General features: G+C 36.7%; 1 protein-coding gene across 1 annotated transcript in view; it reads right to left on the bottom strand.

Annotated features, from left to right (window-relative positions):
- L3MBTL4 (L3MBTL histone methyl-lysine binding protein 4) overlaps nt 1-16,138 on the bottom strand; it is a 394,385-nt gene that overhangs the window by 140,479 nt on the left and 237,768 nt on the right. Inside the window, exon 15 of the mRNA XM_036741011.1 lies at nt 10,699-10,769. Coding sequence (XP_036596906.1) covers nt 10,699-10,769 — 71 coding nt within the window. The remainder of the gene's footprint in view (nt 1-10,698; nt 10,770-16,138) is intronic.

Raw genomic sequence — 16,138 nt, 5'->3', positions numbered from 1 at the left:
GTTTAGAAGGTTTGACAAAGTCATCTAACAAGGGAACTTTATATTTTGATTAGAATTAAGTTAAACCTCAGGGGGAACAAACATCTGACAACAGGTGACAGTAAAGGATCATGTCACAGATACTGATTATATATCTCATTTAGGATGACTGGGAAAGGTGAAGATTGCTCTACAAGGTAACTAAGTAGAAGTTGTGTTGGGTTGGAGAAAAGGATGTGGCAGAGACAAAGAGTTAAGAATATTTTTAGAACACTTAGAGAAAACTTGTAGTGTTGACTGCCCACATCACACCAGACTCGGCAACGCAGAATTTAGTTTCCAGAGTTGACAGTCCCTCAAACCTCATAACCCAAAAATATATTATCTACTTATTAAGCAAGTTTATTTTTACCCAAATATCCTTCATTTTTCCACCAAGCTCCTTTCCACATTTGAGTTTCAATAATACTTTGTCAGTAATATTTATGTTTTTTAAAACTCATAACTCAAGGATATAGTTCAATAAGATGAACCATTTCTTTTTTTTTTTACTCACTCCTGAAATTCTACAGGAATACAATTTCCACTTATAAAAAGGATGCAGAAATATAGCTGGGCAGTGCCCTCTAAAAATAATATAATGTCTAATAGCTAAAGGGGCAGCTAGATGGCTCAATGGATAGAGCCCTGGGCCTAGAGTCAGGAAGACCTGAGTTCAAATCAGGCCTCAAACATACTTAGTGGGCAAGTCACTTAGCCCCTGCCTGAAAAAAACTTGAGAAAGAAATGGCAGACCACTCCAGTAGCTTTGCCAAGAAAAACCCATGGATAGTTGGTCCAGGGGTCACAAAGAATTAGACACAACTGAAGACTAAACAGCAATGGCTGAAGAAAAATATGCCCCTACTTGCTTTCAGATTTGTATGACAGAGGCTGAAGGTAGGGACATTATGGTTGTTATTTTACTGAGGAAAAGCCAGTGTTATGTTCTAGGCTACCCCCTTTTTAAAGCTCCATATGTAACAATTATTTTGAAGAGCAATGATGACTTGCCATTAAATAAAAATGAGGGACAACAGTGGAACTGAGCTATTGAGATAATACTGTGAAATGAAGCAAATGTTTCAAATAAAACTATGATTTTACTAAACAAGGTAATAACATCTATACGTTGAAAAAACATATACCCTTGTTAAGAGTCCTTATTTTGGCTTGAAGTCTTCTTACTTCTATTAGACTAATTCTCTTGTCCCAGCCCAACAACAGCATGGCCTGAAAACAGACCAATGCTAGCAGCCACCATGGCAGGGAAACGAGGACCTTACCTTTCCTTGCCTCAGTCTACCAAGGGACATCTTGAGGGACCAGCATGAACTGGCCTTGGCAAACCTTTCCCCATCCCCAACTTATTCCCAAATCTCCAGTTTCCAGATTCCTACCAGGCAATAGATATCCACTTTCAGCTGAATGCTCACCTGCCCCTACTTCCCCCCATCCCCAGATGGCGAGAGGTAACCCAGATACTCGACTTCAACCCTTGGGCTGCCCAACTACTCCCTTCTCAACAATCATTGGTTGAGTACTGTCAGCAAGGTATTATTATTACTGGTGATCTAGGAAATCTCAAAGAGAAACAAATCTCTTATAAAAATGAAATATCACTCAGCTCAATCCAAATATTGGCATCAGAGATGAAAAGAAGAAAAGTTTCTCATTCTTTGCATTCTAGGAGCTTACAAATTATTATAATTAGGTTCTCTCTCTCTCTCTCTCTCTCTCTCTCACTGTCTCTCTCTCTCTCTCTCTCTCTCTCTGATTTTACTGATATAGGTAACTCTCAGAAACTCCCCTGACCAATTAAGAGCCCTCCTGATTCATACCTCACATCTTCTGTCTTACCCCAGGATGACTCTACCCTGAGGTCAACTTGATGACTGCCCATAAAGCCATATTATCAGAAGTCTCAGATGCGATTTTCATTTCCCTCCCAACTGCCTACTTCCTGTAGTGTTCCTCTTCCCATCTTTCATTTTCTACTTCTCTTTTATTTGCTCTCTTCCTCCTTAGAATATAAGCTTCTTTAGAGGAGAGACCATCTTGTTTTCTTAGTTTTATATATCCAATGCTTAGCACAAGGCTCAACACATAGTAAGTGCTTTGAATAAATGTCTCATCTATTTATCACCAACCACTTTGTAATTTATAATCATAGAGAACTGCTTGGGGGCACTAATAGGTTAAATGATTTGCACCTCATATATCAGAAGTAAGACTCGATCCCAGCTCTTCTAGACTCTGAGACTGGTTCTCTTCACTATACCAGAGATGTCACATATATGGTCCACAGGTTGCATGCAATCCACAACTTTCCTGACTGCAGTCTGAACCAAGTTCAAATGGGGAATATTTAACAAAATAAATAAAATACAACAAAACATATTTAATGTTAACAAGCGGTTTTCTAAGTCAACAGGCTGCTTGAGGGGATCCTTACATACAGGTTAATAACCTATATTTCTATTAGTATTTGACAACATCGTTATATATATATGTGTGTGTGTATGTATATGTATATATATATGTGTGTGTGTGTGTGTGCGCATGTATGCATATGCATATATGTACACACACACACACACACACACACACCCCATCACTTCCTCTATTAAATACATAGGAAAAGTCAAAGAGAGCCTTGAGAATGGAGGATTCACTTTGAGCTGCATAGACCAAAGTGGAGGTCAAGGAAAGATTATGGAAGGGGTGGTATCTAAGCTGGTTCTCGAAGGAAGAGACAGATTTCAGTGGGCATAGATGTGAAGGACGTCTGTTACAAGCACTGCTGTTTGGGGTGCAGAGGGCAGAAAATATAGAGAAACAGAAGAAAGGAAGACATGATCAGGGAATTGATGCTGATATGAAAGACAGTATTTTAAAATAAGCTTGGAAGAGTAAGTGGGAAGCAGAATGTAGAGGGCTTTAAAGGGTGAGCTAAGTGGTTTGTATTTTATTCACTAGACCATGGAAAGTACCTGAAAGTTTCTGGGAAAGAAAGTGATATATGAAGATTTTTTTTTTACCAGACATCTAATTTGGGATATCATTCTATATGCTTTTTAAACAAGCCTCTTTCAACTCTTATTTTTGAAAGTTCTTAATATCTGGATTAATCTCTAAGGAAGATAAAAGGCTTTCTTCAAGAGGATAGTATTGGGGATAGATTAAATTCATATTTGCCATAATAAAATAATAGCATTACAACTGTTACTGTACATCTATTACGCACTTTTACAGCACCTCAGTGTTTTGTAATAATCACTGAAATTTTTCTGTTAAGACTTAGGATATATAGTATATATTCCTAGGCTAGTTTTTATTTTCTTTCCTTAATATTAAAGAAAAACATGACTGAATTGTAAATATCATCAAAGTACCTTTATGACCTTCCATTTTGCTTTTTAATCTATCTATCCCAACACATAAAGTGTTACCTAAATTTCCATTTTTAGGTATAACAACCTAACCAAATATTTACATGACAAAGATCCTAAGTACTGAAAAGATGCTTTTTATTTCACTGGTAATTAATTTGAGAGCCTCTCCAAGAACTGTTTTATCCCCCACTTCCCATTAAAAAGTAAGTTCCTTGACAAGAGAAGCTTTAAATCACTGTCTTTATATCCTTAGCTCATAACAAAGTGCCTAGCCCATCGTAGTTACTTAAGAAATGCTGGTTTATTGACTTACTGACTAAATCAAGAATAGTGCTCTGAAGAGAACATGAATCTCTCTGCAGAGATTTGGGTCCTTGGAAAGTACAATCCTCAAGCTTATAACACCTGGTAAGCCCTGAAAATTCTACAAGCTACCTCATAGCATAAGTCAATCATTTTGCTAAGTGGTATTATCCTAAGTGCTGTGACAAAATGGTGGTGAACCATGGAATATCACAATCTCAGAAAAAGTGGAATTAGAAGAAATAAAAGGGCAAAAGAAAGCCTCATGGTGGGCATTTGTAGATTATAGCATTTTGCCAATGTTTGTGAGTGAGGAGTGTCATAAAAGCACTCTACTCACTCTTCAAATTACCTCACACTGCTCATGTTATACATACGTGTTATAACATATCCCACCTTCAACCACCCTCTGGAGAAAGTCAACTCCTCAAATGCCAGGATTCTTTTATCTTTCTGTTTGTATCCTAAGTGACTTGAACATGAAAGGAATGTATTAAGTCTTGAGTGAACTGAATTATACGGCTGGAAAAGGAGGTGAGAGTAACAGAGAAAGAATGAGACAAGAGATTGGACAGCCATAGGAGTATTTTCCAAAAGGAGGGCCTGCAGCATTTTGGGCATATCCTTGATGCAGGATTTGCAGAAAAAACACTATTTTCAGATGTGGTTAATGTATTGATTTATTTTGCTTGATTACACATAAAAACAATTTTTTAAAAACTGAGTCTATCTCACCTAGGCTGGAAGGGCACTAGTCACTCACAGGTTTGATCCCAATCCAGAATGTCAAAAGCTTTGACATTTCCACATCCGACAAGGTTTAGTTTGCCTCTCAGGCATCTTGTTGGCCCTCCATTCTTAGGGAGTCCCCCTACTGGTCCCAGAATTAGCATGGACACCAATCAGCTTAGCCCTACTGCAGCTCAGAACTCCTGAGCTCAAGAGATGCACTTCCATCAGCCTCAGACTCCCCAGTAGCAGGGACTGAAAGTATAAGTGACCATGTCCAGAGTAACTATACATACATACATACATATATACATGTATATACATATACACACACATATATACACATACACACACACACACACACACACACACACACATATACGTACACATTTTTTTTACAAGGAATGGTTACCATCGTGTGTGTGTGTATGTGTGTGTGTGTGTGTGTGTGTGTGTAATGTTAGTGGAGAGTGAGAGGAAGAAAAGAAGGAAGAGAGAAAGAAGGGAGGGAGGAAGGGAAAAAGAAAGGAAGAAGGAAAGAAGGAATTAAAGTTTCATTACATTATTTTACATTTAAAAATTCAAGATTTTATATGCATTTTCTTTTTTGTTGTTCTTTCAGGAATGGAATGTTTATGTCAATTGATGACTGTTCACACTTCCTTAATCAAAAACTCTGATATTCCTCTACATGACTATAAGCTCTTCTCATTCCATCTCTCCTTGTACTTCAATCTTCCTAAATCTATTCTTTGCTCTTGTGAGACCTCCAATCCCTCAATATTTTCTCCTGGCATTAGCTTAATTCACGTTTCTCCCTTTCCAATTTCAACCCTATAAGTTAGCCAATTCAGTTCTACACTGTCCTCTATTGTTGAATCTCTTATCCTCTTATCCTATCATCCTTTTCCAAATCTCAGCCCTGGAATCCTCCCTATCATCCATCCACTCCCTTAACTCCTGCCCATATATTGCTGAACAGGGCTAGAAAGTTGCTGAATGGGTATATTACAAATTCATTTTATCCAAGTTGAAGTAGGGCCTAACTATAGCAATCCTCCCCCCGAAATTGATTTTTAAATTTTTCTCCTCCAGAAATTGTTCCAAACCTTTGCTTCCCAAGCCTACCAGCATTCTTTCCCTACATTCCTTCTTTCTATCTCCCTTTATCTTGTACACCTCCATCAACTCCCATGGGTTTAATCTCTTTTGATGACTCGCAGATCTATCAATAGATATACCATATCCATATTTATATATCCAGCCCCACTCTTTGCCCTGAGCTTTGGTGCTTCAACACCCCCTTCACCTCCAATGGTTCAACCTGAGATTCAACTGGTTCCCATCTCCCTGAGATCATCAAGGCCTCCCAGGGCAGTTCATCCCTCTCCACTGTCCTCTGCCCCTCCCTTACGTGATATTCCTGCTCCACTCCCTGCCTCCCCCTCCTGGGTCAGGCTATATTCCTAATGTGTAAATGTCATTAACTATTGAAGGAGAAAAGATTTTTTTTTTAAATTGTCTACTGAATATTATAAACTGGATGGCCCAGAGACATCTCAAACATAAAACATCCAAAACATAACTTACTATTCCCCCCGCCCCGGCCAACTCATCTGTCCTCTTTGTAATCTCTTTTTGTATAGTTTCTAGATATAGATGGATATGTACACAAATATGTGTGTGTGTGTGTATGCTCTTGTAGTCATGCCCATTAGAATCTAAGCTCCTTCAGAGTACAGATTCTTTCACTCAGTTTTCTATCCCTAGTTCTTAGCACATTGCTCAACGTACTTAAGTACTACTTGTTGACTAAAGTTGAGAAGAGAAATGACAATGACAATAATAATATATAATAATGACAAATAAAAATAAGACAATTATGATAATTCATACTTATAAAATTATACACAGTTATAGAAGGCTTGTTTACTTCAGTGAGGGGAGTCTCCACATGGATGAAACCAAAATCAGTTGTGACAAAACTAACAATTATTAGCAATAAATAAAATTTTTGATGCTCCTCTTTATAGTCAACCCAACAATTCCAATATTCTCCAAGTAAATTTAAATTTTAGAAATGTTAATATCATTGCACCAGAACCCCAGGCCCGTAAGTGATAGAAGCTCCAAATGTATAGACATCATTTCCTTTTTCCCAACTCCCATTTTCTGGGCATTCCTGAAAGTCAGTTTTGATGACTATTTGGTGGTATAGGTAGGGAACTCAAGAAGCTATGGTTGTCAACAACAAAGCAAATGATTCAGTGGCAATAGTTAAACAGGTCATAGGACACACATCATACATTTTAACAGCCCCTCCCTTTCGACGCACATACACCCAAACACAAATCATCTCCAGGCTATTCATATTCTCAAATAAATTATCTTATTTGTGGACTATTCAAATTAGGGGAGAGGCGGATGGACCCACCAAAATACTACTGACGAATTAGCAAGAGCTAAATGATCATAGCTTTCTGTTTGGTCCCCGGCAAAAAGCCACAATGCAAAGAAGGACGTAACCTCTTTATTGTTACTGGTACTACAGAGCTAAGTAACTCGTAGCATTGGTATTACCATTATTGGAACAGTGGGAGGGGATCTCTAGTTGAGCAGAACCCCAAAGATTCACGAATACAACTAGACTCTTTTATAGATATACTCAATTCGTGTTCCAAGTAGATGGTTATATATTAATTCACTCTGGAGCAGTTTTTGGACAAATCTAGGAAACAGAACGGAAAATGTAATAAAATTCCAACTATAACCCAAAGAATTGTTCTATGTGGTGATTTGGTCCAATGTAACGGGTGTGTGAATGGTATAATACAATCCTCAAGTAAGATACTGAAATCCTTTCCATTCTTCTGGCAAAGAAAATAATAAACAACTATCATGAGCATCCTTTCAGCCTACGTGTGGCTATCAGGTTTGCAGATATGTTTACCTTAGATACATTTCTCAATTACTTTAGCTACTGCCTTTTGGCAGGAGGAGTGGGTGGCACTTTTTATTTTTGAATTTCAAATTACTTCTGACCATTTTGCTACCAAAACTCCCTCCTGAAAACCCAGCTTTCTTAATTAATTCCTTATAATTCTGAATCTAATTAAAATTTTCATGTATCTAAAGCTATTTTTATACATTTTTGTGAGAAAAGAAAGAGCACTGATTCTGATTTCTTGGAACTATACCTGCCTGAAAATCTGGTAGCATTTCAGCCATTTTTTAGAATACCTGCCAAGTCCAGCTACTATACTGAATGAACTGGTTTAAGAATAAAGAATGTATAATTCAAAATTTAAAATATGCCTAAGATGAAAAAAAATTTAGGTGAAAAGCATTTCAAGGAAAAGTATAAATAGACACTATATTCTCCACCCATTTTGGGGGGGGAATAAAATATTATTTTAAAAAAAATTTTTAAAAAGAATTAATGATATGTAAAGAAGTAATAATGATGAAGCTGAGAGAGAGCCAGCCTCAGACCGGGGAAGATCTTGGTTGAAGTCCTACCTTTTAACACATAGCTATGTGACCGTAGGCAAGTTTTTTAGTCTCTCAGGGTTCCAGGTAATTTCCTGAGATTATAAAGTGCAGAGAAGATACTAATCTGCACACTGGTAAAGGGAATCTCCTTACCCAGAAGTTCCCTATACCAATGAAATAACAGGTTTGCTTTTTTCTTTTCAATCCAAAAAAAACCCCAAAGTAAAAACAAAACAAAACAACCAAAAACTCAGCCTGATTATAAAAACTTGTGCTCAGACAAACAAGACAGAAATCATGTCACCCTTCACAAGTTAATACAAGGGAAGAGGAGTATTCTAAGAACTAGTGAAGGCATTTGGAAGGGGAAGGGAAAAATTATAAAAAATGAAATTAAGCTGAACTAAAAAGGCATTTGGGTTAGACCAAAGAAAGCCTCGCTATCATGACCATACACAGAGAATACAATGCTAAATTACTTCCATCCCTAGATACCATTAGCCTCTACTTTTGTAGATCTGAGCCAGGAAGAAAATAGATTTAGTGCTGGAATAAACCTTTGAAGCCATTTAATCTAATCCTTTCATTTTAAAAGATGAAGAACTGATATCCAGAGAGGTTATGAGACTTGCCCAAGGCCACATAAGTATTAAGAAGAAAAGCCATGATATGAACCCAGGTCCCCTGATATCAAGTCCAATGTTCTCATGAACCCATCAAAGGAACCCACAAAATCATTTTTAATTCTTAGCATAGAGCTGTGGATCTAAGATCTTAAAATATTCAAACCAAAGAAAATAGTAAATGCCTGGAGAAAAGAAAAAACATATGGCCAAGAAGTTACTTTTTTTTTTAAAGTGATGAAGAGAACAAGTATGTACTGAATAATTAAAATAGATTTCATTTTTCACATTATGCAAATACATTTTTCTATTTATGAGGATTATCCTCATTACTACATTTACTATGTCAATTGTAAAAAAGGTTTTGGTGTTTGCGCACATGTGCCCACATATTTGCGTGTTTTAATAAAAACATATAATTACTCTGTTGAGATGTTCCAAACCTTGTGGAAAACTGATTTAGAACTTTTTTTTAACAACCCTTTTATTGTTTTCAGAAATAGTACTTTTTAAAGATAAAGGCTTTGAGATTTTAGCAAGATACCATACTCCTTTTTTTTTTGTAATAGTTCCTTTGAAAAAACAAGGTTCCACTCTCCACTCAGCTATATATACAAGTTGTTCTGCTTTAGAGAGAGCAGTGTGTGTGTGTGTGTGTGTGTGTGTGTGTGTGTGTGTGTGTGTGTGTGCATGTGCATGTGTGTGTGTGTATGCATGCGACTGTGCATAATAGAGCCACAGTATTTATCAGCCTTCCATTTTCTTTGTGGCTGGGATGCAATCAAGAGCTGTTCCCTGGACCACAAGCTGTGCTTCACTCCCTACTGTGATGAGCAGAAATAGGCTAGCATGCTCACAGGAATCCCAGCCCTCTCGTTCAATGACTGCCAAGTATACTTTCTTTTTCTCCTCAGAAAAGTCTAATGGGTATAGCCTTCCTGAAAGGGAAATGCCGAACTACACAGCTGTGTTAATTTCAATGCACTCTAGGTTAAACCAGCAGAAAACTTTGCATCTCATTTTCCTCTACAATAGTGGAGAAAGGTTTCCTATGGAGCTCTAGGAGATACAAATAGGGTAGAAATCCACTTCAGTCGGAGGCACAAAAGTGCTGATTAATTAACGATGCTACAAAACTGGCTTTAAGTGACCAGCATGGTGGAGTGGTCTGAGTACTAGATTTGGAATGGGCAGGGACCTAGGTAGGACTCCCTTGTCTAAAGCTTCCTTGCTGTGTGACCTTGGGCAGATTACTGAGCCTTTGTAAGTCTCAATTTCCTCTCTAAAATGAAGATAATAATGCTTGTTGTACTTACCTCACAGTGTTGTTGTAAGGTTCAGGTGAGTAATAAATACACAAGTGCTTTGCAATATCATATATATGCGTTTGTGTGTATATAATATTATAATATCAGCTATGATGTTTTCCATCATTATTTAAATTAAAGCTACATAAATAGAAACTGATTTATTATGCTGATATAAAGAGTGATACACAAAAATATATCTTTATTGAGCCCTGACTGGAAAGAGAATTCAACAAAAATATCTTCTGAATATACCCCAAAACACATCCTCCAACATTTAAGAGTTTATTTTTTTTAAGGCAAGTATATTCTTATCTGCCTTTCTAAACTAGCATCATAGCATCTGGGAATTTCAGCACTGGAAGGTACCTCAGAACTCACCCAACAGATGAAGTTACATGTACAAATGCTTTAGTCCTAACCTATTGCAATAACATCAGAGATATTTTGGTTATAATGCTCTATATGCAGAAGGCAAGGGTAGATGCTACCATGAATTACTTTACTCTCATGGTCATGTTTAAAAGAGTATGTAGTTTGACACTCTTCTCAGTGTGGGCACTTGTAAAACAACTGTAGAATTTTGTAGTTGAAAGGGGCCTTAGAGATCATCTAAAGATTAAAACCCAATATCCTTATTTTATTGATAACAAAACCGAAAACTCTAACATGGCTTGCTTACTAAGAAGGTGAAGGAGAACAGGAATCTACATCTTCCTATACCTAGTCTAATGGCTCTTTCCACCACAGAGCTCAGTGAGACAGTTAAACAAACAAACAAACAAAAATTCCAAGAAATTCCCCATAAAAAAGCATTTTTTTTGTTTTTACCTCTGAACAAATTATCCAAGTCAATATCTTCTTTTCCTTTGATTTTCAGACACTTTGCCTGCTGTACAAGTCTGGGCAAAGAACAGAAATAAAATCTAGGTTCATTATCCTGTGAGGTGGGAATAAATCATGGTAGCAGCATGAAACTAAATAAACACCACAGGGTAAACAGTAGTGAATTAGAAGATATTTTGCTGCATTAATTTTTTCCTTGAACTTTTTTCCAGGCCAAGAAAAAAGTTTTATTCAGGGACTAGGCTGAAATGTTGAAAAGTTTGTACTGTCCCAGGTAAAAGTCACTTAAAATTCAGGAACTATGTTCTTTAGAACCTAAGAAGAGCTGTTTGGGTAAGAACCAATCATGACTAATGGCTTTAGAATCTGTCGCTAAAAAGATGATTATAAACATGGTGCTAGACCAGCTAGAAACTGGGGTTAAGTTACTGAATCACAGGGCATTCACTACTTTTGCAGCACTGCAGAATCTTGCAGGGTCTAATTTTACAATTCTTTGATCATGGAATGTTATTACAACTTGGCTTAGCACACTTTAAAAGATGTAAAGTATAAGGAAAAATACACGAGGTAGTTAAATTTGTAGTATTGTTTCTAAGTAGACAGGAAGCCAACCCATTTTAATTGATTTGCATTTTGTAGCTGTTTAACAAAATCATAAATTTATTTTCCTCATGTTAACAACACTTTGAAACTATTTACTTAATTTCCCCCACCCCTCACTGTCTCATTTTATTCTTTGAGAATAATAGAATCTTAGAGGTGGGCCCTCAGAGACCATCTAATCCAACCCAGCTCTTAATAAGTCTCCAAAAATTGGTCATCTAGCCATTGATTCAAAACCTCCACTGGCAGGGAATTCACCACCTCCAGAAATAGCACATAATATTGCTGGAGAGCTCCTACTTATTAGGAAGATTTTTTTCTTTACATTAAACTTAAGTCTCTTTGTATCTTCCACCTATTGTTCCTGGCATATCCTACAGAGTGAAGAAGGATGACTCAAATTCTTTTTCCATATGATAGCCCTTCAAATATTTGAACATAGCTATCATGGTCCCCTTTGCATCTTCTCTTTTTGCAGGGTGGGCACCCCCATTTCCTTCACCCATTCCTCACATAATGTTGAATCACCATCCTAGCTGCCCTCTTTGGAGGCTTTTCAGCTTATAAAGGGTCTTCCTAAAATGAGGCAATCAGAACTGAATTTATTATTGCAATCAGATAATTATAAATATGGTACGAGGACAATTAGGAAATGGGAACTTTGGTTAAGTTGCTGAATGGTGAGAGAATTTATTAACTTTTGTTAATGTGTTCCAGATATAGTCTGACCAGGGCGAAGTACAGTGAGCAGTGAGACTATCATCTCCCCAGTCGTCAAGGCAACTTTTTGTGCCAATTAAGGTTATCTCAGTTTTGTAAAGAAGGAAAACTGAGGAAGAGGTGAGATTAAAACACTCACCCTAAGGTGATAGATAATACGAAGAGTTCAGGGAGATGCATTTTAGAGAACATGCAAAAATTTTAAATAATTTAAGAAGGTATTATACAAAACTCTGGATAAATTTTATATGTAGATATAATCTATTTGTGTAAAAATGCCTATGTGTTATGGAATACACAAAGTCAATGGGTTTAGCATCTGTTATACATTTTTCTTTGCAAAAAAGACATTGAAAATATAATTTCTAATAAAATTTGTACTTGACACCTTCATAATGGGGGAGTCCTTTGTACCTATTACAAATTGAATGTAATCACATAAAGCAGCAAGCAAATTTCACATACTTATTGTAATGCAGGATAAAAACACAAGAAGAATGCTAAAATTGAAAAAGTAGTAGGTATGGTTAATATTTTATAAGAAGAAGGACAGCATAGCATATTAGAAAAGATATGAAATCAGGAGAGACCTGGGTATGGAACCCACCTCTGACACCTGCTAGCAAAATGACAATGCGTGAATCACTTAACTTTTCTGATCTGTCATTTCCTCATCCATTAAAATGGAGAGAGTAATACCTGTGACTCCTATCTCAAAGGGCTGTAGTGAGGATCAAGACAGAAGAAGGTATGAATCATGGTTCTGTAATTTACTATCTTTGTGACCTAAGATAAATCACTTAACCTTCGTGGGCCCCATGTTCCTTAGCTATAAAATGAGGAAGTTATATTAAATGGTCTTTAATGTACCTTCCAGCTCTATATCTATAAAAATTTTTCTTTCTTTCTTTCTCTCTTTTTCTTTCTCTCCCTTCCTTCCTTCCTTTATTTCTTTTCTTTCTCTCTCTTTCCTTCCCTCTTTTTTTCTATCCTTATACATATATCAGCTGTATTTTAGAAATTATTTTCAGAATTAAGAAATGAAAATATAAATTTTTACTATACAAAATGGCTCTCTGGGAGGTGGGAAAGTAAAGAGATACAGGAAGAAATTTCAGTGATGCAAAAACAAAAGATTGCAATAAAAGTCCATTAAAAATAAATGAAAAAGACTAAAAGCTTACATAGAAGCCTTCCATACCTGAAAACATAAGAGGCCAGTTCCTCAATTCACTCTGTGTGAATGAAAAGACCCCTGAATAAAATAAATGAGAGGAGAAGGAGAGAAAAGAGAGAGTATCCAAAGAGCCTCAGAAGAGAATAGCTTCTTAGATAAGGAAAAGCAAATAACAATGGAGTCAATAAACAGCAGGGGGGAAAAATAACCACCTCCAACATGATGAACAAATACTATGGATAAAAAGATTCACAAGAAAAGACACCAGAAGGGGGGAAAAAACCAGATTAACTTTTACAATGGCCCAAGAAATAGAAACTTTGAATAAAGGAATAGAATCAATGAGAAATCAAATCCTTGGGCTGGAAGGCCAATTTGCAGCAGATGCAAAAATTCAGAAAAGCAAGAAGACAGCATGATGTGACTGGAGGGAAGGGGAGGGGAGAGACACCGTACAAGCAAACGTGACAGAGAGAGAAGATCTGTCAAAGAATTTATCTAAAAATCAGATCATCTGGAAAAATATGAAGAAAAAGAGTTTAACTATGATATTTTCAAGAAATTATCTTTAAAAATGTCTCAGAATTAGTAGAATCAGAAGCCATGATGCAAATCCATTGGATTCAATTGGTACCCTCAAAGAGAAACATCAGATTCAACTCATCTGGGTAAAGGGTCATTGAATTCTACAGCTACTAGGACAAAAAGAAGTAGTCTTACCAGTGGCTAAGGAGAAGCCCTTAACTATCTAAGTAATCTAATTCAAAACTGGCTTGTTATCTATCATGATAAGAGAGAGAAAATGACTATTATGTGATAGTAAAACAAGAGTTGGGGGTGTTATGACCTGGAATTATTTCAAAGAAAAAACAGAGTGGGGGAAATATCATGAATATTTTTCAGAATAAGCAAAAATTCAATGGGACTGTTACAATTTGTAACAGTATCAAGTGATGCGGGAGGTGAACAGGTATATGCGTCATTGAAATTCATTATGTATACTATTGTAGGATGCAGCATTTATAATTAATTTAACCAGATAATGTTTGATATGTGCAATAAGAGGGAGGCAGAATGCACTGTGCAGATGAACTAAGAGGGTTTAAAATACATTTAGCACTTATCATATATTCAGCTACTATACTTATAATATTAAAATATTCAACAAGAAGAAGAGGAAATGAGTAATCTTAAAAGGGACACTCCTACCCTACCCTAGGTGAGAAGAAAGAGAAAGGGTCAATACTTTAAAAACCAAGAAAAGAAAACAATCTATAGAGTTAATGGAATCAATCAGGTCATGGATTAGAACTGTATTTCACTGAATTACACCCATTTGCAAGGAAAGTGGTAATTTGAGGAAAATATTAAGTACTTAAAGGAAAATTTGGTGATAACTGAGTTGATCTAGAAAACTGGGTTAGGGTTCTAGGAGTGTGTTGAGGATGAATGCTTGGGTGTGTTTGTTAGGGGAAAAAAAAGAATTAGAATGGCGTTAAAAGCAGGGTCTGCTATCTCACACACCTGTAATCTGGACTACTGAGGTAGCAGGCAGGTAGAGGGGATGAATTCAGATGTTCTAAGAGAAGTAGGGCTAAGCTGACAGGGAGGGGGGAGTCCTCACTGAGTCTGGCACCGATATGAGGAGCCCCAAGAACAGGGGGCCCCAGGTTGCCTAAGAAAGGGCAAATTGGTTTAGCTTGGAAAAGGGGCAGGCCAAATTGACTGCTGCAGTTCCAGTCTGGGGCAGATAAAGAAAACAAGTTTTTTTTTAAAAAATCAAACAATTAACAAAAAGCTGAATTGATGGTTGTAGGTAGGTTCCACTCTCTGCAAGAATCCTAGGTGACACAAAATTGATAGAGCGATTGGCCTAGAGTTTGGAAAATCTGAGTTCAAATTTGGCCTCAGACCCTTCCTTAGTGGGATAACCCTGGCCAAGTCCCTTAACTTGTCTGCCTCAGTTTCCTTATTGGTAAAGTGAGAATAACGATAGAATGTACCTCCCAGAGTTGGTGTGAGGATCAAATAAGATATCTGTAAAGCATGTGTCACCCTGTCTGTTACACAGAAGGTGCTTAATCAATGCCTGTTTTCTTCCTTCCTTGCTGAATCCTTCTTAACCTTAGTGCCGTCCCTCTGAGATTATACCAAATTTATCCTGTGTATATTTGTTTGTAGATAGCAGTTTACATGTTGTCTCCCTCATTAGACTATGAAATCTTGGACAGCAAGGGCTGTCTTTTGCCTTTCTTTGTATCCCTTGTACTTAGCACAGAGCTTGGCATTTGGTAGGTACTTAAAATGCCAGCTGACTGACTGGGTGTCATAGCAAGTACCTGTGTGTATCAGCAAAAGGCTGATTAGAACTGAGTACAAACAGTATGATTTTCAATGTAAACCGATTAAACACCTATAAAAAGAAAATGATTACAGAATAGAAACAAGGACAAACTCCAACAAGTCTGTAGTAGTTGACTCTAGGTGAGTACATTCCATGCCTATGACAGAAAGACCACTGGGGATTTCAAATGAGAGCCTGGAAAATATTTTATTGCACTTCAGCAGTGTCTAAAAAATCAGGGATTGCAATCCTCTTTCTGGTTAGTTCATTTCAAATTAGAAACTAATGAGAGAACAGTGACAACTCTATCATTATTAAATGAACCACTGATAGAGAAAGTAAATCAATATTAAAGATATGCATACCTAATAGCCTAATAACTAGAATTTTAAGGATTAGTTAAATTGCAAAAGAATCTAGATAGAAAACAGGAATGGTGGGTGATTTCGACATCACACTCTCAGTATATAATAAATTAAACTGAAACAGAAATAAGAAATTATATAACTGAACAGTATACTAGAAAAATAATCTAATAAATATGTGGAACTAAGTGAGTTTACTAATACAATTTATTT

Source organism: Trichosurus vulpecula, chromosome 1 (assembly GCF_011100635.1).
Source record: "Trichosurus vulpecula isolate mTriVul1 chromosome 1, mTriVul1.pri, whole genome shotgun sequence".
In the NCBI taxonomy this organism is placed as follows: domain Eukaryota; kingdom Metazoa; phylum Chordata; class Mammalia; order Diprotodontia; family Phalangeridae; genus Trichosurus; species Trichosurus vulpecula.
The sequence above is the reverse complement of the archived record's forward strand: the minus strand, read 5'-3'. Positions and strand labels throughout refer to the sequence as shown.